General features: G+C 37.0%; 2 protein-coding genes and 1 long non-coding RNA gene across 4 annotated transcripts in view; all 3 read left to right on the top strand.

Moving 5' to 3' along the window:
* The window catches only part of SLC27A6 (solute carrier family 27 member 6), a 68,645-nt gene extending 66,417 nt beyond the window's left edge, over positions 1 to 2,228 (top strand). The window contains exon 10 of the mRNA XM_055302228.1: positions 1,647 to 2,228. Coding sequence (XP_055158203.1) covers positions 1,647 to 1,823 — 177 coding nt within the window. The 3' untranslated portion in view covers positions 1,824 to 2,228. The remainder of the gene's footprint in view (positions 1 to 1,646) is intronic.
* Positions 2,229 to 3,918: 1,690 nt separating this feature from the next.
* On the top strand, positions 3,919 to 6,042 carry LOC129495247 (uncharacterized). The gene is made up of 2 exons (XM_055302726.1): positions 3,919 to 4,267; positions 5,743 to 6,042. The coding sequence occupies exons 1-2, from the start codon at positions 4,052 to 4,054 to the stop codon at positions 5,827 to 5,829; spliced, it is 303 nt and encodes a 100-aa protein (XP_055158701.1). The 5' UTR covers positions 3,919 to 4,051; the 3' UTR covers positions 5,830 to 6,042.
* Positions 6,043 to 8,474: 2,432 nt separating this feature from the next.
* LOC129494993 (uncharacterized) lies at positions 8,475 to 25,849 on the top strand. Of its 2 annotated transcripts, XR_008661441.1 has the most exons (5): positions 8,475 to 8,772; positions 20,599 to 21,023; positions 22,264 to 22,519; positions 22,792 to 22,976; positions 25,593 to 25,849. It is a non-coding gene; the product is annotated as an uncharacterized LOC129494993 (long non-coding RNA). The 2 variants fall into 2 exon arrangements; XR_008661440.1 differs by having other exon boundaries at positions 22,264 to 22,976.
* Positions 25,850 to 26,253: the final 404 nt, after the last annotated feature.

Here is a 26,253-nt window from a genome sequence, read left to right as displayed (position 1 = left end):
TCAAAATATTATAATTAGATGAGATCTTATTAAACCATTACCTAATGGTTTTTATTAGCTAATGAAAAACTACCCAACCTGGAGAAATATACCTGATGTATTATGAAGCTCTTCTGTATGTTTTTTAGATTTTATTTATCTATATATTAGAGAGAGAGCACGTGAGCAGAGGGAGGCGTAGAGGGAGAGGGAGAGAGAGAATCCCAAGCTGACTTTGTGCTGATCACCTAGCCCCACAGGGGCCGGATCCCATGACCTTGACCTGAAATGAAGTTTGAAGCTCAATCAACTGAGCCACATAGGCACTACTAGAACTGTTTTATTTTTTTAAGCTAGAACATCAATTATATAAATGCAATGAGCTTCTAATTTTCTAAAAATGAGAAAATGAGTATGTGTTTCTACACAGTCAGATCTAATTCTGTGATGACTGTGGAGAAGGGAGAAAGTAGAAAGGATGAGATCAGGGAAGGAGGTTCAAAGACAATTTGAGTATTGAATTAGTCCAAAAGGATGAATAAAAATGGCCAAGTTATTCATAAAACCTTATAAGGATCTCTACAAGTCATCTAGTTTAAAACAGGTTGCTTCTTCATGCCTGAAACTGTCACAGAGATATCCACTTTATCTCTTCAATCCCTTAAAGCAGGGCTTCTTAAACTTTCTAGATTTATGGCATCTATAGAGTCTCAATAAGTATTTCCTGGCATTCGTGGGCCAACCAAATACCTAACCTTTGATTTATTGAGTAATTACGTCAAAACAAACTCATTAAGTATTTAGGTCTAATAAATGAGTTGCTGCTTTAAAAAAATGCATATAAATGGAAAGAAAAAATACTTTTATTTTTAGACAATCACAAGTATCAAAGAGATGTAAGAGGAGCATTCGACAGCTCCTCAAACACTGGCATTACGTTGGACTTCACAGGGCCAGCTGAATTCCTTGTCCCACATTGATTTGGGGCTGTCTTTGCCTTTTATCACAACAACCACTTAAAACTCTGTTTCACAAAGATATGGCATCATTGAAAAGAATGTGTCACAAACTAATATTGGAACTGTGAATATTGGAACTACTTGAGCTAGTAGTTTGCAAGTGGTGACCAATGGATTGTACTGGGTTTACCTGGAAATTTTAAAATATACCTTAGAGACACTGGAAATTCACTGAGGTACCACAGAGCACCTCAGTGCACAGTTTGGGAATCCTTGTTTCAGATCATCCTTTACTTCTTCTGGTCTTTATATTATAGTGATCTATCTAATGGAATGGAATACTCTCTTTCATAGGTTTTGTCTTCTTGTTGTCAATAGCATTCTCTGTATATGATATTGTGTTGACAGTGGATTAAAGAATAAGCCTGCTGTGTTTTAGGCATGTCTGTAGTCAGTTGTAATTCATTTTCAACAATTATAATTCTTATACATTACCTGAAGTTCAGAAGTATAGCAAGCTAAAGATTCCAGTGCTCTAGAGGGTATTTTTAAAGTTTCTAAAGTTAAATTATTAATAGGAAATAGTGAGATGGTCACTGGATACAAAAGTGTTATAATTAAATATTACAGTCTCTCTTCTTGAATATTCTATTTATATGTTTTAGATAATAGTAAATGATTCCACTAATCCTGGTAATTACTTTGTAGGAGAAGATGGAAACAACAGGGACATTCAAACTACAGAAGTTTCAATTGGTGGAAGAAGGATTTAGTCCACTGAAAATTTCTGACCCACTTTATTTCATGGATAACTTGAAAAAATCTTATGTTCCATTGACCAAAGAACTTTATAATCAAATAATGTTAGGGGAGATCAAACTTTAAGATTTTTTTTTTTACACATGGGATTTTCATATGTTTTCTTATGAGAAGTGAGGAAAGTGTATGATTCTTTAACTTGATTTTGGGGGAAGGAATAGACATTAACATATGCTGTGTTTTCTTGGTATACAACAACTTTTAAGTAGGAACATTCATTTGTTTCAGTTCATAACAAACTTTAGTTGATTTTTTGTTTTACCTATTTAGGAGTTCAGTGCATAACTAAATATTTGCTTTAATCGTAAGGATTCCAAATAATCCATAAGTGGTTGACAATTTAGAAACTCACTAAAAATGTACTTTTTGCTATTTAAAGTTTCTAGTTTTGAATAAATGGCTAAATTTTGTTCAAATGTTTTATTTTTATGTGCCCCATTCTATGACTCAATAAAATCATCTTCATTAATATGTGTTTTGAGGTTGTGTTCTGATGTTTGTAACTGTAAACCTCCAGTCAGAGGAAGCTGACTGATCTGATGCATGCATCCTATATCCCTTACTGAATTCCTATTCCAATGATAGAAGAAATATAGGAATGTTATACAGCAAAGCAAAAAAAAAAAAAAAAAAAACGGGAAGCCCAAAACATTTAGGAATTTTTGGAAGATACGAACAAGGAATCAAATTAGTGATAAAATCCAACAGAGCTGTAGAAACCACTAATGATACAGAGAAAGAATGGATTAGAATAGAACACAGGTATTAACACCAAGATCAGAGTCAGAAAAGGCTTTGGGTGTGAGCAGGTTTGTGAGTTATTAACTGAGAAATGTGGGGATATTGTAACACATAGAATTGTACATCTTTCAGTCTGGAAGCACCAGGCTCCAGGTTTGCTTCAAGCTAGAGCCACATGAATGACTCTTAGCAAAGCGAGCTTGCTTCCACAGGAGGGGGTTGTGGAGCTAGGCTAAGAAGTGGAGCAGAGCCCAGCAGGAAGCTCCTTTTGCCCATATACCTAGCTCCCTGTAGGAGGAGAAGGAAAGTTGGCTTTACCTCATGTCAAAAAGCTTATTTTGGTTGGAAGAGGAGTTGCAGATACTGTAGTTCCTTTTCGTCATTGCTAGGAAAACAAATGTTATAACGTTAAAATATTTGTTAAATGTGAAGTGTAAGCATAGGTAGCATAGAAATAAAACATCAAACTTGGGCAGCCCCAAGTGGCCCGGTGGTTTAGCGCCGCCTTCAGCCCAAGGTGTGTGATCCTGGAGACCTAGGATCAAGTCCCACATCAGGATCCCTGCATGGAGCCGGCTTCTCCCTCTCTCTCTCTCTCTCTCTCTCTCTCTCTCTCTCTCATGAATAAATAAAATCTTTAAAAAACAAAAACAAAACGTCAAACGTTAGGATTAAAAAAACTCTGACAAAAAGTAATTAATTTTGCAAAAATCAAAAATTTTAAGAGAAAGTTTTTAAATAAGAATGAATTATGTAAGTCTAAGCATATCCATTCTCCCACTCTATGTAAGAGGATGGATGAATGATCTTAATTTAAAAACTATTTAAAAACTATTAAGTTTTTAAATTAAGAATGAGTAAATTGGCACTTAATTTTAAATTGGTGATTTGGTGTTCTTCACCTTTCCCATTAAAAATCTGTTTTGCCTTTATGTACATATTTTTAACTTATGGGTGTTCTTTACTGCAATAAATCTGAATGAACATGTTTTCTGCTGACTCGTAATTATTTAAAATCTTTAGAGATGAGCTTATAATAGTGAATGTAGCATACATAACTCACTCCCGTACCCATACCTTTCCTGCCAAATCCATTACAGTAAAAGACAAAATATTATGAAGACAATAATCCACTAAAAGATGGGGGGGTGACAAGAAAGGCTGTCTTCAGTAGATTAAACATTATCAGAAGTTACTGGAAAATAGAAAACACATGGGACCACATTATTAAAGAAACAATGGATGAGGGAAACAAAGCCTCACACTTAAGCCACTGAAAACTACTTCAAAGGCAAAAGAAACTCCAACCACAGTGAAAACATATCTAAAGACTAAGATGGGCCCTCTGTGTAACTGGGGTAATTAATTGCAGAAAATTGAGATAACGAGTTTCTCCGCCTTTCCCTTGATTATAGGAAATTTCCATCAGCACACAAAATAACTCATGACATAAAAGAAAGAAATAGAAAATAAAACCCTATGACATTTAAAACTCCTTGAAGACAAAAGATTCTGAGGATTAAAGTTTTTAAGGAGCTTGAAACTACAACAAAATGTCTCGAAACTTGGGGAAGGAAGTCGCCCACATGTATTATATATTAAGAACATTTGCCAAAAAAGAAGAAGAAGAAGAAGAAGAAGAAGAAGAAGAAGAAGAAGAAGAAGAAGAAGAAGAAGAAGGAGGAAGAAGAAGACGACGACAAAGGGGAGGAGAGTATGAAAAATTGAATTCCTATCAAGATCTAAATCCACTAGGACAAAAGCAGAGGGTGAGGAGACTTTTTGATTTTAATTTCTAAAAAATGAAGTCCTTAAGAGAATATAGAAAAGAGAGGAAGGATCTAGAAGAATGGGTTTATGCCTTGAATAGAAAGTCTCTGGTCTTAGAGTCACAGAGAAGCAATGAGGCTATTTCAGAAACAGAATGATTCCAGTGACTCCAACTCTAGCAGGAAATTAGTGAGAAGGACATTGGGCTTCTAGAGGGCTGGGGCTAGAAATAAGGGGCATCTCAGTGGCTAACTATGGATCTTTGACTGGGAGCCAGATAAAACTGACATTTCCGGAGACAGCTACATGGTGGGTACCCCAATGCTCCCCCGCCTCTCCAGTGTCCACAGCACACTCTCAAGGAGGTGGACCCGAATTTGAGGGAAATGATAGAAGAGAAGCCAAAATTGCCTGAAATTAAGTGCTGCCATCTTGCCCTTCGAAATGGTAATTAGATTAATTCTGATTCAAACTGAAATTCAATTCCATAGCTTTTAATTCTTAATATGGAAGAAAAATTGCGGTAAAGGATCTCGACAGATACTCAGAGAATTGTCCATTGATTGTGCTTGTTAGGGTCTTCTAGTATGATTCATGAGGCAATTCTCTTAGAATTGGCAGAGATTTTTAGCTCTTTCTACCGATTTATGTATTAGGGCTGGAATAGATAGAACAGCCAAGGCTTCCATGTTCATGATGGACAGGAACAAGAGACCCAAACCAGTAATGGGTAGGTCAAAGACAGACTTATGCTGACATCGAGCTGCCGGATTTGGGAGTGGAATTATGTAAGTCATTTGCTATCTTTTTTACTATGGCTTTTCTTTGTGCTATTTCTTGAATGTATTATTATCTATGAGTGAACATCTGAGCCAAAAAAATGCTATTTTCTGCAGACATAAGTTTTATAAATTGTCAATGACATAATGGAAAATTAAAGCAAATTTTCCATATACTAAGAGCTACAGTATTGAGACTAGATATTATATCCTCATGCAAATGAGCTACAAATATTAAAGATAATATGTGAAAGCTTATGCCAAAAAGGCAATAACATAATGAACAAATCTCTGTCAGAGTAATGTTTAACAGACAAAAAGGCAGTTCTTTCTTGATGTTGCCAAGAAAACCAGTAAGGGAAAAATATGAACCATTTGGTTTATATCAAGGATAGTGGTCAAATCTACTACTGTAAATCCTGTACTAGTCAAATAGTTTGGTGATTGTTTAAAAAAGAAGTCTATGAATGGTTGATTTTTTTCGATCTGCCTCAAAATACCTGACTTTGCTCTTTAATTACCTTCATACACTATTTAGACCAAAAAGAGAACATAATTTGAAGCTCCTATGATCTGTGTGCTATGAAAACATGAAAAGACATTTGGATCAGACAAGGTTTTATAGTAAATGGGGGAAATTTCCACATATGAGAAGAACAAAGCATTAATACAGATTTCTCATATGTTTCTCTTAGGCTTTAGTCATTCACCCTAGACTAAAAAAAAAGACTGTGGGCTATAACCCACAGATAACCCCAGTCTTATCAGAGGAAAAAACATGAAATGTCAATTGAGAACACTCTACAAAACAAGTGATTAGAACTCCACAAAATGATCAAGGTCAGTAAAAACCTGCAGGTGTCTATGCTTGGATCTATGTTTGGAATCTAAAAGATTGAGCAATTTTAAGAAAATTACTGTTTTTGTGTAGGAGAGACGTCAGACTAACATATTCTATGAACTCTGTAGAACAGTGATAATCATCTCTCTTAATTGATCGGTAGTGTCTTTAATTTCCTAAAAATTTTTCTGGTCAAACAGTGGCTTCTCTCTACTGGCCCACACTGTAGATCTAAGTTTAACACATAACAAAATATTCTTTTAATATGCGATTCCTAGAAATTAAATTCACTGTCACCTTGACATTGCCCTGTCCAGTGTCCAGCTGTTACAACTTCTTATTCAAACTCATGAATAAAGTAAAACTGAAGTCAGGACTTACTGTGTTCTGTTCTCTCACAGCTTCAACATTTAATTAGCTATGTCACCTTTGGCAAATCAGCTCGCCAAGCCTTATTTTGCTCACCTGTAAAATCGAACTTATAAGTCTACTTTCCACAAATGTTGTGAGGATCAAATGAACAACAAACGTGAAGGCCCTGGATACATTCAATTAAAAAAAAAAAAAAGCTTGTTGTATCTATCTACTAAATATGCATAATATGGTTAGCCTTTGTTTTGCAAAAAGAGAGATGGCCATTTGCTATCTACAGGATTAGATTGTGCAATACTATCTCTATTGAATAAATGAACAGACACATTTACTCAGAAATATTAAAAAAAAGAAATACTAGTATTTAAATTTAGAGCTGTATGCTAATTCAAAAGATAAATGAATTTGTGGCAATGGAAAAGATAAAAGATAATTCATCCTCCCATGGAGACAGGACTTAGTAGAGGGTTACATTCCAGAAAAGGTGGCTGGCTACCCAAGCCTCACTAATCCAAACGTGACAATAATTACCATAATTAAGCAGTAATATTCCTTCATATTATTCATATTATTCATCAAAAAGCTATCTAGGTGTTAATAAACAAATTAATACAGGAATGAATAGCATACAGTATATTCCTTTACCTTTATTTGGCAGAACCCAGGGAGAGGAAGTGTGCTTGAGTGGGGAGCTTGCAGGAGCAACATGGGAAGGAAAGAGTTGGACTTAGAAATTCTGAAAAAGCCTACTTGAAACTCCATACTGTGGGATAGGTGACTGGCAAGATGCAGTAGTAGAGGTCTCTAATAGAAAAAAAAAGTCTGTAAATGAAGGCCAATATTTAACTTCCTTAACCTATCGGAAATGGTGATGATAGTGAGGGGGATGATGATGATGGAGAGGAGGAGCAGAATAATTTCCTTCTGTCATTTGTAAGGTTTGTGTAGTTGACTTCAGCTTATTGAGGTAGAATTGGTTGATCTTGGTATTCCTTTTAACAGTGGCTTGTTAAGAATGGTGATCAGCCTCATATTCTCATTAATGAGGCACCAGGGCAAGTTTTCTGGGGTTTCCTGGGAAAGTCCTTCCTTACTTTTAATGGAGAACAATGGAAACCCAGACTCTGCAGCCAGATGTGAATGAGGAAACAGGTTGCCTTAATTGTTGATAGCAGCTATATTACAATTACATGGAGATTGAAGTAAGAGGAAAAAAAAAAACACATACAGAAACGTGGAGTTGGGCATTGCAGAGAAATGGAGCAAAATCCCAAATCAGACCACTCAAGCAATTTGTTCTTCATCTGGACTTTTAGTTATGGGAGGCAATAAAATGCCTTTAGTTTGAGTGGGGTCCCTGGTTACCTCTCATTGAAACTATTCTGATGTGCTACCTAGTAGGAAACACATCAGGGACTTTCAGGAAAGCTGCTAAATCAAGTTCAAAGGTAAGTCAGGTACAAAGTCTGACATTAGCAGTAGTAATCGTAAGCCAAAACCAGAGGGGAAAAGGATAATAAAATTAGAAATGACTATTATTATGAAGAAATAATTTATAAGCACAAATGTTATACTACTTACCTTATGTAAAAAAAAATTATTTTCTTGTTGAAAGAGAGGGAGCACAAGTTGGGGGGGGGGAGTGTGAGAGAGAGAATCTTAAGAAGCCTCCATGCTCAGTAGAGCCCATCTCAGGGCTCGATCTCACAACCCTAAGATCATGACCTGAGCTGAAATCAAGGCTGGGATGCTTAACTGAATGAGCCACCCAGACACCCCTGTCAAAGATACTTTAAAAGATGGATAAATTAAAAAAAAAAGATGGATAAATAACTCTCATATGCCAAAATAGATTGCATGAGTAAGGATATCTCTACATTGGTTTGCTGCTCTCTGGGTATCAGTGGCTGGCAGCCTATTTCCTGAGTACTAGGATCATGTGGGGTCAACCCGTGGCCCAGGTGACACATGCTCAGGCTGCTAGTTTCATATCGCTCCTCTTATGGAATCATAGCATTTCATTCTCCATAGAACTAAGTGGATTATTTTCTTATGCCAGGAAATTATAATGCACTTATGGGCTAGTGCCTGGATTCTTTCCTTGTTACTGTGTAGAATAAAATTTGCATTGTATTTTGAAAATGCAATTGTCTATCAAAGCACAAGCATTACTTTAGTAGCAATACAAAAATATAACTTTAAGAAAAACAGAAACTCAACTCCCTTTCATAATATTTGGCAATATCTGATGTTTAGGATTGAAAGTCTTCAATAAGAAGAAGAGAAGATGATGAGGATGAATTCTCTGTATTTTTTTTTCACTTTTTCCTGAAGCTAAAAAAAAAAAATAAGATTTTCTTTTTTTTTAAATTATCTCCACACCCAACATGGGACTTGAACCTACAATCCTGAGATCAAGAATCACAAACTCTGCCAACTGAGCCAGCCAAGTGCCTTTCCTAAAGGTTAAAATTTGCAACTACCATGTGACCTGAAGAGGACTTGTAAAAATGTGAGTGAATTCTTCTCTTTCTAGCACATTTCATTCCTCATTGCATTTTAAAAATCTAAAATTTAACTTATATCAGGAAAAATTACACAAGAATTAAAAAGCTGGTTAATTAACTAACCTTTTTCTCCCTCTCACCTGAGTAGGTAAATTCCAATCCTAGTCTGGATTTAACTCTCTGATTCTACGCCCTCTCAAGTATACCTATTTTCACTTCAAAACTCCTGTAATTTCAAGAATAATTTAAGTATTTCCCCTCCATATAGTCACTCTGGAATTTGATCTTTTTCTTGTCTTAAAAGTTTGAGGCTAATACTGCACTTGTAATCATATCCCGGCTGTCCAAGGAACCAGTCTTTCCCCAGTTCCCTTCCCTCCTCACCACCCTCCCACCCAGCCAGGTCATGGGGCAGCCTTTACCTCAAAATTGGCCTGTTACTACAGCAGACCACAGAGCGAACAAGTCAATACTCAGCTTCCGAGCTTCAGAAGCCTAAGCTGCAAAGTCAGAGCCACTGTTTCCTGTACCTGGAGGTAGCGTTCAAGGTTGCCAGACTAGAACTGGGGATGCATTGCTGGCAGGGGATCCAGAAGGTTTACATATTAAGGTGTGAGTCCCAGGAAATGGGCTCTGTGCCCTGGCTAATGTCTGAGGCCAAATACTGGGAAAGAGAAGAACTGTGGAAACCCTAATTACAGCAGTACAGCAGTAGTTGGGGGGATATATTCTAAACCCCAGTTCAAGTAAAGTCCTGGGAGTCAGCACGACCTCAAGGGCCCCTTTATCCAATGTGGTGTGGTGTGGGTTGAACTGTCTGTGGCATGTCTAGGCAAATGTAGTCTGAGATAGCCTGAGAGGATTCTTGTGCCTGCATGCTTTGGGAGCCCAGCCAAATATTTTTCCAAGACTTTTGGAGGGGCAATGTAGTAATGGTAGAGTTGAAACAAAATGCTTCAAAGTTGGGGAGGAGGTTCAAATGCCACGGATGTGCCACTGGCCTGACCTGCAGACTAGATGAGAAATGGGAGGAAGGACAGGTCCAGCCCATGCCAGCATCAAGAGAACAAAGGGACCAAGGCCTGGTTTCCCTTCTGGTGCTCCTGCATCAGTAGCCTAATGCACTCGCTAGTCACCACTCATGTTTTTCTGTTTTTTCCCAAGTTTAGTTCATTGAAGAAGAGGGATTGATTACTTCTTTGTCATAAAACTTACACAAATAGCATCTGCCCACTTATGCATCAGTTCAGGATTTTAAAAATATGTGTCTGTCCCAAATAGAACAATGAAACAGGGATTTGAGTTTGCAGAAAAGGTTGAGACAATTTAGGGCATCATGTATATAATTACTCATTTGTAAGATTTTTATAATACCACCTTTGCTACTCCTGCTGCAGCTTAAAATTGCAATATATTAAACGTTTAGCTAAAAATAGTGCTAGAATGTAAATTCTGTAAATGATTATAGTGTCGTTGATACTGAGAGATGTTTCATGAGAAATATGAGCAAAAGTAAAACAGCTTTCAAATGTTGCAGATGGTGATGTTTATTATTCTTTCCTTTTGTAACTGGTTTGTTTCACTAAGCATGATGTCTCAAAGTTCATCCACACTGTAGAATGTGTCAGAATTCCCTTCGCTTTGTAAATTTTATTTTAATTCCAGTAGAGTTAACCAAAAGTGTTAAAATAGTTTCAGGTGTACAATACAGTGATTCAACAATTCCACATATTACTCAGTGCTCATCAAGGTGTGCTCATGATCCTCTTCAGCAGATGATGATGTTGAACTGAACATTTTGGAAAGCAGATGGTTTAAGACTAAAATGCATGATACAACTGATAATTTTTTAAAAAGCAGTTTTAAATACATTTTTGCTAACAAAACTTCATGAACAGATACAATAATTGAGAGAAAACATTTGTTGTACTAAGACTTTATTGAGTTTCAAGGTTAGGCCTTTTCCTATAACGTAATATGATTTTTTCCCCCCAGGTTTTCTGAACCTAAAATTTTTATTTAAAAAAATTTTTTTTTAAGATTTTATTTATTTATTCATGAGAGACACACAGAGAGAGGCAGAGACACAGGCAGAGGGAGAAGCAGGCTCCCTGCAGGGAGCCTAATGGAGGACTCGATCCCACAACCCCAGGATCACAACCTGAGCCAAAGGCAGATACTCAACTGCTAAGCCACCTAGGTGTCCCTGAACCTAAATTTTTTTAAAATGAGGATATAGTAACAGTACAAAGTGGAGAATATCTGCATTATCCAGAACAGTCCCTGGCCCATAGATGCATTAGAAACCACCTTTATTGGATGAATGATTACTCTCTCCTTCTCTAAATATCACACTACTGTTAATTCAGTTTAAAGTCATGTTATCTTGACAATCCATGCTGAACATGGAGTAAACTAAAACACTTTAGTTTTGAAAAATTTTTCAGTAAAAAAAAAAAAAAGAAAAATTTTTCAGTGAAATGTCTCTCATTGCATTTCAGGGTTATCTACACTTGAGCACAGGAATTTTTGATTGATTACATCATGTCCTTTTAAGATAAATTAATTTGTTCCGTTTTCTATTTTTTTTTCAGTTGGTCTCAAAATACAGATCCTTTTGACCATGTTTCCCATCATGCACAAGTTTTTAAGAATTAGAAGCAATATTATTCATTTGTGTGTATATCTAAGTTTAGAAATTTTTTTTTTTTTTACAATTCATGGAGCGGCTATTGGAGTCCTACCAACATCCTACTAGTCTTACCTTCCTTACTAGTAGTAAGCTTAAAATGCTTAATTGTAATCCACAGTTACTTCATTCGACTGCTGTTGAAAATAATGATAATCAACCAAGAGCTAGGGTATATTAGAGGGGTGGTAATAAAACATATGCTCTGGTAGACAGAACAGTGTCTTCCACACACATACCCTAGGATCCATGTTTTAACTCCCAGAACCTGTGAATGTATTTCCTTAAATACGAAAGGGACTTTGCAGAAATCATGAAGTTAAAGACACTGAAATGGGAAGAGCATCTTAGATGACTCAGGTGGGCCCAGTGTCATCTCAGAGGCCCTACAAAAGGAAAATGAAAAGCAGGAACCTTGGAATGAAGGACGGAGATATGACGATGAAAACAGATTTGAGGAAGCTAGGCTTCTGGCTTTGAGGATGGAGGCAGGTTGTCACCGGCCAAAGAATGCAAGTGGCCTCTTGAAGTGACAACGGCAAGAAAACAGATTCTCTCCCAGAGCCTCCAGAAGGAATGCAATGTTTCTGACACTCTGATTTTAGAACTTCTAACCTCTAGAGCTGTAAGATAAAAGTTTGTATTGTTTTAAAGCTGCAACATTTGTGATAATTTTTCACAATGGCTAATATAAGTACAGTTCTAGGACAAAAGAATGTTGAGGTAAAGACATAGGTTCTGTCACATCAATGGGGGCCTAGCTCCTTCTGGCCCTGAAATCCTCCCAGAAGTGGCCTTTCATATCCTAGGAATTTGAGACAACTCGTTCACCAGAAGGGGATCAATCTGAAACCCAGGAGGTTTAGAGCAGGAGGTTCTGAATGAGACTATAGGTCTCTCAGGAGGTATTGAATTGTTCCCCCAACAAATTGTATGGATTTCCTCCAGGAAAATATTCAGAGCTTTCCTCAGTTTCTCGAAGTACCTAAAAAACTTTAAGAAGCATTACAGTGGTTTAAATTTGCCTAATTTTATTAAGTAATTTGCAAAATTGCCCATTGTCTTTAAGATTGCAATCGTATGAAAATATGAAAGAAATTGGTGACTGCAGATGAGTGAATCCCAGCCTGATCAGGAGTCCATGTTGAGCACACTCTACAAACGGGGGTCTGGCTCCTACTCCGCTGGCTCCTATACGCTTTGTGTTGGTAACCAGTGGACTTTTGGGGTTGTGGGCAGGCCTTTCACTTCGGTAGCTGCTTAGCTTAATATGTTCTCAGTTTATTCTCACATGAGCCCCTGAGTGTCGGAAAGAGCCTCTTGAGGCACCTGAATAGTCAGGAGTGATCTGGGATTTTGGTGCAGGCCTGCACTGTCACTGAATCTGGATAGCACTATGGTGGGGGAAGAATGATTCAAGGTTTCTTACATACCACACAAGGGAGAGGGTATTTTGAGCTGCTACCTACTGTTAGGCAGTGCGTCTCAGGTGTGGCTTGGGACCAGCAGCATTTGTATCACCTGGGGACATGTGAGAAACACAATCGCCCAGCTCTGCTCCAGTCTCCCTCTCAATGCCAAACATACTGAAACTCTGGGTTAGGGCCCAGCAACCTGTGTTTTAACAAGCCTTCTAGGCGTGTTTAATGCCAAAACTGGAAAATCCTATGCTGAAGTTTAAACTCCCTTACCTGCCTATAGAGTGTTTTACATTGATTTTATTTTCAAGAAACAATATTCAATTGTATGTTAGTTTTCCAGGACGGGGAGAGAAAAGAGGAAAAGCAAGTCAAATTAACAGGAAAAGGGGATATTACTTTGATTTTTTTCCCCTTTTCTCTCCTTAAAAGATATAGTAACACAATCTTTTACTTAACACTTGTGGCCACAAATAACTTTTTAGGTAGCTGGTCGTTGACCTAAAAAGCATCAGAATTCAGTGAAAACACTTCCAGAGGTTTATGAGTCTCTTGGGCACTTTTCCTGTGATTAGATCTTTATCATCAGGTCAGTAGGTCAGCTTTAGCTAATCTCCTGCAGTTTGAACAGCTAAGCTTATAAAAACAAGCATATCAAGGTCAAATTAAATTAAAGCAAAATATGTAGGCTGGGAGTGGCTTAGGGCAAACATCAATGGACGCAGAAATCTAATTAAAAAATTTCTTACCCCTCCTAACTTGACATATGCACTTAACTTCTGCATGACCTTTCTTAGTTTTAATGTTCAACCAGGTGTGCCTAAATCTAGACTCACCACATGACAAATGTTAAATAGGAAACGATGCTGTGACAACAGATGTAAACCAGGCAAACAGGGATGTATGAGCTCCATCTAGATCCCAGAGGCCAATATAAATAGATTACCAGGTGCAATGAATTGTAGTGAATGCTTCAAAAACTCTTTCCTCAGCTCTTATTTTCCATCATATTTTTAGGCACATCCTCCCCTTTGACTTCTTCCATCTAAAAATCACCCCATTCTGATCACTGGCATATCCTTTGGCTGACGGACTGGATGCCCTTGAGGTCTAAAGGCAGCCTTACTGCTGGGAACAGAGCCTTTATGGAACGTCAGCAATCCCCTTCCATCCCATAATTGTCATTCAAGCTCAGTTTTGAATGCAAGATTTTTAATTAAAATCCTCTTATTGGATTTGTTCACAATATCATTTATCTTACTTAGAATCTGTATTATGTGGATGACTATTACAAATTGTCTTATTTCTCTTAATTATATCCTTTGTATGAAAAATCAACTGTGTTTCCAGAGTTGAGCTTAATCAATATATCTTGCATAGTTAAAGGTCTGATCATGCATCATCTACACAGCTCAGCCTCTCCAAACACATTCACATCTACATCTTCATTAAGCCACTTCTGTCTACCCTCAGTTGTTCAAAATGTCCTGTTTTATGACCAAAAACTTAACACTACTTTCCATCAAGACCTCTATTTCTCATTTGTTATCTTCTCCATCACTTGTACTTTTTTCTCCTGTATTTATCATACTGTGTCCTGGATCTTTCTGATCACTCAGTTTACTCCTGCTGGAGGAAAAACAAAAAACAAAAAGGCCCTCCCCTCAACCTTGCCTCCCTTTATAGCCACCATTCCATCTCACTAGAGCTAAGGTTCTTGCAAGTCTACTAGGCCCTTGTTATTTATTTCTACTTCCTTATTTCCACTGCATCTTTACTCACTGAAATCTTTTTTTTTTTAAGATTTGTTTATTTTAGCTAGAGATGGAAAGCAAGAATGCACAGCTATGCCCACAGGCAAGTGAGCATGAGCGATTTAGCAAGGAGAAGCAGAGATAGAGGAAGAGACACTCAAGCAGACTCTCTGCTGAGCTTTGGGGTGGTGGTGGTGGTGATGTGGGACTGGATCTCAGACCTTGAGATGTTGACCTGAGTCTAAACCAAGATTCGGACTCTTCGCTAACTGATCCACCCAGGCATGGATATATATATATATATATATATATATATTTCATATACCTGAAATCTATTTTTGAAGCTATTATGATGTCAAAATTGCTCTCTAAATGTCCTTAATGATCAATATATGTTAAATTCAATGACTTCTCACTATTTTCCGTTTAGACTTACAAGCTTCATTTGACATATTTGGGTGCCTATTTCTTTTTGAAACTCTTGAATCTCTTGACTTCTAGGATATTATTTTCTCTGGATTCTCTCCCATTTCATCTCAAAGTCTTTTGCCCTTCTTTTTAATACAGTTTCTTAAATTTTATGGATCTTAGAATTTCAACCTACTGTATCTTTGATCACAGTAAAGTGTACCATTATCCATTCACCCAATGAGCCAGGACAGAAACTTTAGTCTGATTAGATGCAAAATTTAGTCCTTTGCTTCTCCCATGATAAGATTATAAAATACATCTCTTAGATATATACCTGTGCTGGTTACTCTTCCCCCACACCCTTCTTAATCTTGGTAATTCATGCTCACTATTCAACAGTCATCAGTGACTTTGTTTTTACCAAGAAATCTTCTTTATAAATAAGCAATTTCTGAATAGAACTACATAAACAAAGCTTGAAGTATTTAAGTAACTTAGTCTGTCTCTGGCCAACTGAGTGCACATTTCCCATTCACAATATGAAAAGCAACTGAATTGAGTTATTTAAGACTGACTCGCATTTAGGTTCTGGTAGCTGTCTCTTAGAGCCTGTTAACTGGTCATACCATCTGGCATTGTTTTCATTATCAAGGATAAGCAAGCATAAAGCTATGAAAATGAGATAGAAGAAATACTCACATGAACCCCCAATTCTACATTATTGGCATAGTAGATGAACTACCAGTTCTTCTAAAGCAACTCCAGAGAGATCCTAGTATAGGATCCAGAGCCATAGTAGATCCTAGAAAAAATGGAATTTGTCTTCTGCACATATTCATTGCCCTTTATTTCTGTCCTTCTTTTTAGTTCCTGGTGCCCCTGTCTTTCTAGTGTCTTCTAGATTATAAACACTTATAAGACCACTTGCTCCCTATCTCTAATATTTTTTAAGATTTTATTTATTTATTCATGAGAGAGAGAGAGAGAGAGAGAGAGAGAGAGAGAGGCAAAGACACAGGCAGAGGGAGAAGCAGGCTCCATGCCAGGAGACTGATGCAGGACTCGATCCTGGGACTCCAGGATCATGCCCTGGACCAAAGGCAGGCGCCAAACCGCTATAATATCTCTAATATTATATATATTGTTACTGTGTTTTTCCTCAGAATTAGCTAAACTGAAGAAAGTTGATGTTAAATATGCTTGCATTAAACTTAAGCCCATTTGAATCTTGATGGAATTGGGTACTAGTGCAAAGCATTCAGTAAATCTGTTAAACCCTTGACCTATAAATATGAAATATAATATTTATGATTAAATTCAGAGATTCCCTTTTAATGAGATTTTATGCTGTTTATATTAAAACTCTAATTTTTCAAAAGGTTAAAAAAATGAAGAGCCCTGGGGTACCTGGGTGGCTCAGTCAGTTAAGTGTCTACCTTTGGCTCAGGTCATGATCTCAGGGTCCTCAGATGAAGCCCATGTCTGACTCCCTGCTCAGGGGGGAGTCTGCTTCTCCCTCTCCTTCTGCCGCCCCCCCCCCCCCCCCCGCTTGTGCTCTACTGCTCATTATCTCCTTCTTTCTCTCAAATAAATAAAATCTTTAAAAAAAAAGCTGACTTACCTGCAGAAACAGTAAAAAGGAATAATGACAGTCACCCAAAATAAACAACAACAAAAACAAACAAAAAGAAATGAAGAATAATGCCTGGGTGGATCAGTCAGTCAAGCATCTGGCTTCTGCTCAGGTTATGATCTCAGTGTCCTGGGATCCAACCCCACACAGGGCTTCCTGCTAAGCAGGGAGTCTGCTTCTCCCTCTCCATGTTTGTGCTTTCTCACTCGTTCTCTCTCTCTCTCTAATAGGAAAATAAAATTAAACAATGAAGAGACGTTTGAACTACATTAGAAAGCTGAAATGAGTATAAAAAATCATAATAAGATTGGAATTATCTTTACCAATAGTGGCAAACTAGGTAATTAAGAACACTTTTCCCACTGAGAAGGGGGAAAACCTGCATCAAATACATTGCAAAACAACTCGCTTGAAGTGATCGGGATCCTAACAAGGTAGAAAATGCCACTGGATGAGAAGACAGAAATTCAGATAATTGAGTCTTGACAGAAATGCAGAGAACTGCACAATCCCTTTGAGGCTGCTTTGGCCCAGGGGTCTTCTGTTAACCCAAGTGGTGGCAGGGAAGCTCATCCCCACTATTGAACAAATTTGGGGAATATGAGACAAAAGCATTCCAGAAGCCACCAATGGCAGAAACTCTTCTAAACCTATGAGCTTTAGGGCTCAGAAGATGACATTGTAGGAGTCAGAGTAGACTGGGAATGAGTTTGCTCCTGCAGAGAATGTACAATAGTGTGAAGGCATCTAAGAAGTTCTGAAATAGTCCACTTATAACAGCACTTAATATTTTTCCATGCAGTGTAAACTGGCATTTGAATTTGAATTTGTGACTAATATCCACAGTGTGAGTTAAAACCTATAATATTTCTATTTCCTTTTCATACAATTTGCTTCCTTGTTAATCCTTTTTCTACCTTTGTGACATCTTTTACCATTTTCTCACATATGTGCCTCTCACTTAAATTTGCTCTTGATCTCTATTAGTCTGCTGGAATCTATGAGTTGAAGTCTTTAATCAGTTTCAGGAAATTTTTAGTTTTTATCACTTCAAAGATGCCTTCTGTCTCATTCTTTGTTTCTCTTTGTTCCTTGTGGGACTTAAGTGAAATGTGTGTTAGGCCTTCTAGAAAAATACAACTTAATAAAACTGATAAAAAAGGAGGTCATAAATCTGAATATTCTTCTAACTCTTAAGTAAATAAAATCTGTAATTAAAGATTTATTATACTGGGGCACCTGGGTGGCTCAGTGATTGAGTGCCTGCCCTTGGCTCCGGTCATGATCCCGGGGTTCTGGGATCGGGACCCACATCGGGATCCCTGCAGGGAGCCTGCTTCTCCCTCTGCCTATGTCTCTGCCTCTCTCTGGGTGTCTCTCAAGAATAAATAAAATCTTAAAAAAATAATAAAATAAAAAATAGACTTATTATACAGCTAAAATAATTAAGATATTATAATGATATCATAAAGAGAGAAATAAAACAGGGAAGAGAACAGGAAACCCAGAAATAGGCCAGTGTGCATATAAACATTTGCCTTGAGAAAAGTAGCCCTGTAAAGTGGTGGGGAAATGACAAGGTTGTCAAAATATCATGTTGTGAAAATTGGATCTCCATGTGGAAAAGTAATGAAACTTCTTATACCACCCTGCCACAAACAAAAATCGATTACAAATCAATTGCAAATGTAAATGTAAAAGTAAAACCATGTTGTTTTTAGAAGATAAGAGAATATGAACTCATGATATGTAAAAATCTAAGCAGAACCAAACATGAAGTATGAAGACTAATGCCTCTAATTCAATGAAATTAAGACCTATGTTTCTCGGGATCCCTGGGTGGCGCAGTGGTTTGGCGCCTGCCTTTGGCCCAGGGCGCGATCCTGGAGACCCGGGATCGAATCCCACATCGGGCTCCCGGTGCATGGAGCCTGCTTCTCCCTCTGCCTATGTCTCTGCCTCTCTCTCTCTCTCTCTGTGACTATCATAATATAAATAAAAATTTAAAAAAAAAGACCTATGTTTCTCTAAGTCGATTAAGAAGATAAAAATTTAAGCCACAAATGAGAAACATACATACACAGAGCACTCAGTTTTTATTGAAAATAATATGTAATGTTATGTAAATGGCTAGAATAGCAAATATCTATAACCCTATATTAGAGGATAAACTTATTTTTGCATATCACTGTCTATATGCTTGAATATTTTTATATTATAATCATGGTGTACATGTAATTTTGGATTATTTTATTGAAACATAAATGTTTGATTTCCTACATTCCTTATTTTTAAAGTATGGATATAGAGTATTATTTATATATAATAAAAGTTGGAACTAACTTATGTCAATATTTTAAAGAGAACAAAGTTTTATTGGCAGAAACAAATATGGCATAAGTGCATGACACATGGAAAATACCCAATAAATTAGTCTTCATTACTTAATATATTTTATGGTTTCTGTTATAAAATTGAATAGATTAATATGAATCAAGTATTAGAAAAGCTTTCATATTTAAGACTTTGTGGTAGCCTTTAGTGAAATTAAAATTTCTGAGTTAAAGACGTAATGTTTAAATTCAATTTAGTGCATCTTATTTAGCAAGTAGAAAAGTCCATAGTAATAAAATAACATGAACACTAAAAATTATAGTTATAATATAGGAAAAATATTTTTAACTGTGAGGCGGACATTTGACTTATTAAAAATTCCAGAAATGCATGAACATTGAGAAGTTAAATATATCCAATGTTGGAAACTTTTAAGTGGCAGAGTATGGATAGAATCTAGTTTTCCTGAATATATTACATCGTATCTAATAACTTTGATGTTTTAAAACGTTAATTAAGATTAACTATAGTAGTATTTCATGAGAGTTTCAGCCAAGAATCAAATAACAGGTTGAATGGTATGGATTTTAACTTCTCTATATCTATGTATCCTTTGTTATATAAAGATACTTACATGACAAAGTTTACACTTTTAATTTATATTACATTTTATATGTTTGTATACATGGCTTCTGCATGTGCACACATACAGAAATATGTAAATGATAAGGCACCTGTCTACTTTAAGTTATTCTTTCAAATTTTCTATTTATTGATTTGTCTTCCACATAAACTTTATCTTAGCAATAACAGCCTACATAGCAAAATAAATGTTTTCACTACAAAAGAGGTGATTTCATTTTATTTTTAAGTTTTTATTTATTCATTTAAATAATCTCTGCACCCAATATGAGGTTCAAACTCAACGGCCCGGAGATCAAAAGTTGCCTGCTCTTCCAACTGAGCCAGCCAGGTACCCCGTGGCATGATTTTAATAATAAATAGTTACCAATAACCAATTAGTTAGGTTGTGCTAGGTTTGGTAATTGTGTTTGGTTCTGCTTTCTGAATGCAAGAATATATGAGCAATTCTCCCTTACTATTTTAAAATAACTTTTAATAATTAAAATCTTGATGCGTGCCAACATTAACGCAGATAGGAATCACCAAATGATATAGTTAAGATGCACCCTCTGATACTGTAAGGTTCATGATTCAAGATTATGCTTTTCCAGCAGTCTCCCACAGGACACCCATGCTGCTAGTGCTCAGGTCATGTTTTGACACAAAGGCTGAGCCTCCTCTACTGACTTCTGTTTGCAAGTTCCCCAGGCTTAGTTTTTTTCTTCAATTGCTTCTTCGCTTTGGTTTGGCATTCTGTACTTCTCCCCAGGTTATTATCTCAGGACATTATCCCTCTTGAAGTATCTTCTACATATAGAAAACTCCCCCTGAGGCCACCCCCCAAAAATACCCCAATACATTCTCATTTCAAATTTATTTTTCAACCAATTGTCCTGTCAGTTACTGAAAACATCTGTAATATGAAAGTTTTCCATCCTTATTAAAAATATCTTTTTTTCTTTTTATAGATCTATCTTCTGAAGGGAAGGACTCAGTTGAGACCAAACAGACCAGATGCCAGAAGCACGGATATTAGACTCCAGTCTAAATGAGCTCGGGGGCTGCAGACTCCACAGGCAGGAAGAAAGTGATGCGGAAATAGAAGAGAAATGCATTTGCTCATGGAGTCCTGGAGTTTAAATTTAGCTACCCCAACAGGGGATTTGATTTTGCACTTCTAGAAACTGACAGACAAGCCTGAGGTAAAAGTAAACTCTGTCCTATCCTGGTGCCTCCCTATCTTTGTACATGACACACAAAGTTTTATTTTATCGTATTAATTCGGCAAAGTACTGAGAAGGGGGAGCTCCTTGTGTCTGTCTTTTCCAGATATCACCCTAAACCCAGCTTTGAATGAAAGAAATGCCAGACAGCCTCCTGATCCTGTTCGTTGGTAAGACTCACAGAAACCACCCTAAACTAGCAGTTTGCAGCAGTTCTTCATTATTTGAACTGGACTTTGCTTCCAGCCTTAGCATGATCCCCTATTTGTGTTATGCCCACGTAGGAGGCATGTATGCGTGTCTGTGTGTTGGAAGGTGTTTATTTGTCTTTTTCATTGATAGTTTTCCATTTTGAGAGTAGCTGCATCCAAACTTGATGTAGGTACAGAAGAATATAATGCAGAGGTCCAAGATGTTGATCTTTTTTGAAAATTTTCAATTCAATTTAATTAACCTATAGTGTGTTACTAGTTTCAGAGGTAGGATTAGTGATTTATCAGCTGCATATAACACCCAGTGTTCATGACATCACATGCCCTCCTTAGTACCCATCATCCAGCTACCCCATCTCCTCCCCCTTCCCTCCAGCAACCCTCAGTTTGTTTCCCAGAGTTAAGAATCTTTTATGGTTTGTCTCCCTCTCTTATTTTGTATTGTTTTATTTTTCCCTCCCTTCCCCTAAGATCCTCTGTTTTGTTTCTTAAATTCCACAAATGAGTGAAATCATATGGTATTTATCTTTCTCTGATTGACTTATTTTGCCTAGCATAATAGCCTCTAGTTCCATCCAAGTCATTGCAAATGGCAAGATTTCATTCTCTTTGATGAGTAATATTTGATTTTATATATATATACATCACATCTTTATCCATTCATCTGTCAATGGACAGCTGGGCTCTTTCCATAGTTTGGCTCTTGTGGACATTGCTGATGTAAATATTGGGGTACAGGTGCCCCTTTGAATCCCTATGTTTGTATCTTTTGAATGAATCCCTAGTAATACAATTGCTGGATAAGATAGTCCTCTTTTTAACTTTTTGAGGACCCTCCATACTGTCTTTAGAGTAGCTCCACCAGCTTGCATTCCCACCAACAGTGTACAAAGGCTCCCCTTCCAAGATGTGGAGCTTAATACCACCATAACGGCACTCTAACAGGTCTAAAAGGTTAACTTGCTTCGAGTAACACACTCTTACTTGCTGACCTAAGTCCCTTGATCTGTAGCAGACAGGCCACTAGCCTCAAAGAGTGAAGAACCAAAACGTTCCCAGGCCACAGAGGCCAGCATGTCTGTTGGAAGCCACCTCAGCTTTTTGATTAGCCTAGCAATTTTTTTTTTTTTTTAGCAAAATGTTTTTCTTTGTTCAGGTCATGCAAATGGTTTCACTAACCCTCTTTGTGTATCTGTAGACCTTGCTGTCCCTTGCAGAAAGAACAGAGGACTCCTGCACATCATGAAACAAGAACTGGACCTGCTTGCACAACAACCCCCTGGGCACTGAGATAAGATTTGTAGCTGGCACCAATGAATCTGCACATAATCAAGAAATGTTGCAGACCACTGCACTCCTTTTACTGATTAACTGCCATAAACTCTTTTCAAAAACCCCTGGACCAGGCAGAAACCTCCACGTTGGTTGGGGACAAGAGTCCACCTTCTCTCCAGGTTGTGAGCCTTCTGAATAAAGCTCACATTGCTTTCCAATCAAAACTTTTTCTTGAGTATTGGCCTTTTGAGTAACAAGCAGCCAAAATTGGGGTTTGGTAATACCATGAATGAGTGGGGTTTGGGGGTAGTTTTTCTTGGAGTAGGGGTAGATGTGTTCTCTTTTGGGGACTAGAGACTGAACCAATTGAGCCAACATTTGATAACCAGAATGGTGGTCTGTGGTAGTCACTATGCTGTTTACCAAATGTTTCCTGTTCCTTTACTTCCAGGCTAGCATGGAAGATATTTCAGTTCCTGTTGAAGTTATAGGTGGCCATGGGATCTACTGTGGACAATCAAGTGTAATTAGAAACAGCATATATCAATTTTGAGAGGAAAGTCTGATGATCACAGAAGATTCTATCTCTTGAGGACTATTAGGCAGAGCCCTCTCTGACCCACAGTGAACATGAACGTAAGCAAGAAAAAAATTTTCTTGGGTTAAACCATCATTATGAGGGACAATTTTTAGTACATAATAATAAAGCACCTCTTCTGTCTAATGTAGACTTTAGCTTGCTCAGTATCTGTCCTGCTACTCCTTTCTGATTCTTTCTTTCTTTTTCTCTCATCTCTCCCCTACTTCCTTCAGCTTTAGTCCTTTTTTCAGTCTGTATTCCTTAAATTGTGATGGACAGTAAGTCTTTTTCTGAGTCCCTCAGGAGATAACACAAAAGTAGCCACCAATGTCTATTCTTAGGATCAACTCTGGTCAATGCCATACTACTCAAATACAATTCATACTGACAATATAAATTATCTCTAGATGATCTGGAAATGATTCACATTAGCTAATGACTGGCCTTCTAAGTACTGGCCATATGTTTTTGTTGTAAATACTATTAGCTGATGGGTTGTAGCCATTATCTAAATTAGCAGATAGTTAAGCCTGGACGAGCAGTATGAAAATCCTTGACAGTTGGCAGCATGTTTAGACTCTGTTGTCTTTAGCTGCAGGGAAGGTGAACTGCAAGTTCAGTGGCTTGTCTTTCTTTGATCTGTGTGGAATATACATTTGTCCCCAGAAATCCCTTCAGTGAACCACATATATTATTCATGATAAAAACAACTTGAAAATAAATATAATTTCCCACCAGAGTCAAGAAATACTAGCTTGATTTTTAAGTTTGTGAAGCAATGTATCAAACAAAAAAATAGGCAATGACATTTGAGGTACTTGTATTGTAAAATATTTTGTTTTGAGAATATATACACAGAGAGGGAATGTATGGATAAGTAAAAGATTATTGCAAATAGCAAAGAAACTAAAGTTATAAGTTGAAACCTAAATGCCTAAGAAATATATAAAAAGTGTGTAGCCTCAAAAATAATCAGTGAAAGGAGAAGCCACAAAGACATATGATTAAATACTGTCATATTGGAAAAAAAAATCTGAAAGAATCGGGGAAAAAAGGCATGGAAAGTTGAACCTATTATATTCATAATAGAATATAAAATAGATAAGAACCAATTTGGCAATATTTAATAAACCTTAGTATGATTGCACCCTTTGACCTATAAATATCACTTCTGGTTGTAGGCACGAGGGAATCTATCACACATTCACAGGGAGCTTATAAAAGAATGTTCATTGCAATATTTCTTAGAGATAGCACAAAAGTAGAAATTTAAATTATTCTTCTATGGTGAATGAATGAATGGATTGTATTATCTTCATTCAAAGAAAGACTATGGGACTTTAAATGAACTAGATCTACAGACCAAATGTGGAAATATATCAGATACATAATGTTACATGAAAAAATAAATGGATGGATACCGTTCATATAATTTTTAAAATTCCAAATTACCATATATTTTTATGTAAACATACATGCATGGCCAGAGTCAAATAATTAATTGGGAAGGACATACACCAACTCAAGAAAAAATTTTCTCTCGGATGGAAAGAAGCACATTGGGAGGAATTGTAAAAGGGATTTCAAATACATCTAACTCATTTTATTACTTTAAAGAAGTTTTAACATAAGAAACAGCAAAAACAAGAAAAAACAGAAGTCACTAAAAATTAAAAAAAGTCAAAACAAAACAAAAAAATATAGGTAACATTGGTTAAAGTGTTGCTGCATTTTATATTTTTTACATAGCTAAGAGTATTTTAACCTAATGAAATTCATTTTCCTAAAAAAATGTCTCTTGCTTTAAAATTGTTATATTTTATATATGTGTTGTATTGTATGTACATTGTAGAATTTGCATCACTTTGAAATAACTGTAGTCTGTTGTATTGAATGTATGCACCATGATTAACTTACTGATACATTTAGATTATTTTGGTTCCACAGGAATAACCGCCATGGATATGTTTGTATATAAAACTTTAAAATAGCAATTATAGTAATAGTAGCCATTTATTAAATGATTATTGTGTAACAAGTACTTGAACAAGAGCTTTGAATGCAATATCCCATTTAATCTTCAACAAATCCCCTTGAGAAAGAATAATCCAAGCTATAAAATAAGTTTTAAATTCCACAAGAGCCCCAGTTTATGAGGGCCAGAACAAGCATTTAAACTTGAATCCAGGGCAGCCCCGTGGCCCAGCGGTTTAGCGCCGCCTGCAGCCTGGGGTGTGATCCTGGAGACCCGGGATAGAGTCCCACATCGGGTTCCCTGCCTGGAGCCTGCTTCTCCCTCTGCCTGTGTCTCTGCCTCTCTCTTCACTCTCTCTGAATGAATAAATAAATCTTTAAAAAAAAAATAAACTTGAATCTACCTCTCCATCCTTGACACTCGTATATGGCCCGTATTGGCGCTATATTCCCACTACACTAGGCTTTTGTTATTGTATTCAGGCTTGCTTCTTTGGAAAGCTTGATGAGGCAGAGACTGTTCTTCAACAAAAATCAATTCCTTTTGTTTCTGAGCTTGTAGGCTAGACTGTGTTCTTAGTGTTTCGTGCAGCTGACTGATGGGTTTTCACCATTGGATATGAGGTGAAATGATGTCTGTCAGTTTTGCATTAAAACTTGAAGTGAACGTATCTTCCCTATCCTCTCTCTTCTCTTAGATCTGCAGAGGATAAAGACAGAGGGGATAGCAATGCCTTAGAAGAGAGGAGCTTGGTCTCTGAATCACTATATTGAAGAAAGTCACTCAGGGCTATTGCGTGAGTGAGAAATTCACCTCTATTGTCTTTAAACCAATTTACATGCTTGAATTTTTCAGTTATAGCATCTCAACCTATACTGACTTACACAATAAAATTCATAGATCAAAGATGATGAATATTTTCAAGGTTCTCTTTTTTTCAAGGTTTTTAATAGACGATGGCAACTTGCTTTTTAAAAATTTTATATTGGGATCCCTGGGTGGTGCTGCGGTTTAGCGCCTGCCTTTGGCCCAGGGCACGATCCTGGAGACCCGGGATCGAATCCCACGTCAGGCTCCCGGTGCATGGAGCCTGCTTCTCCCTCTGCCTGTGTCTCTGCCTCTCTCTCTCTCTCTGTGTGTGTATCATACATAAAAAAAAAATTAAAAATTTTAAATTAATTTACATGCTCACCAGAAATGCATGAGTGACTCTCTTATTTCATCTGCTAAAATATAATGTTTCTAAAACAGCTTTATTATGTGATGTGGTATTATTTTTTTGATATGTCTTTCCAGTATTCTGTAAAATAGTAATATGTGTGGTGTCCTAGTACTGGTGGTATAGCTTGGGGCTATCA

Source organism: Nyctereutes procyonoides, unplaced genomic scaffold, assembly GCF_905146905.1.
Source record: "Nyctereutes procyonoides isolate TBG_1078 unplaced genomic scaffold, NYPRO_anot_genome, whole genome shotgun sequence".
NCBI lineage: Eukaryota > Metazoa > Chordata > Mammalia > Carnivora > Canidae > Nyctereutes > Nyctereutes procyonoides.
Note: the sequence above shows the minus strand (reverse complement) of the source record. Positions and strands in the feature narration are given on the sequence as shown.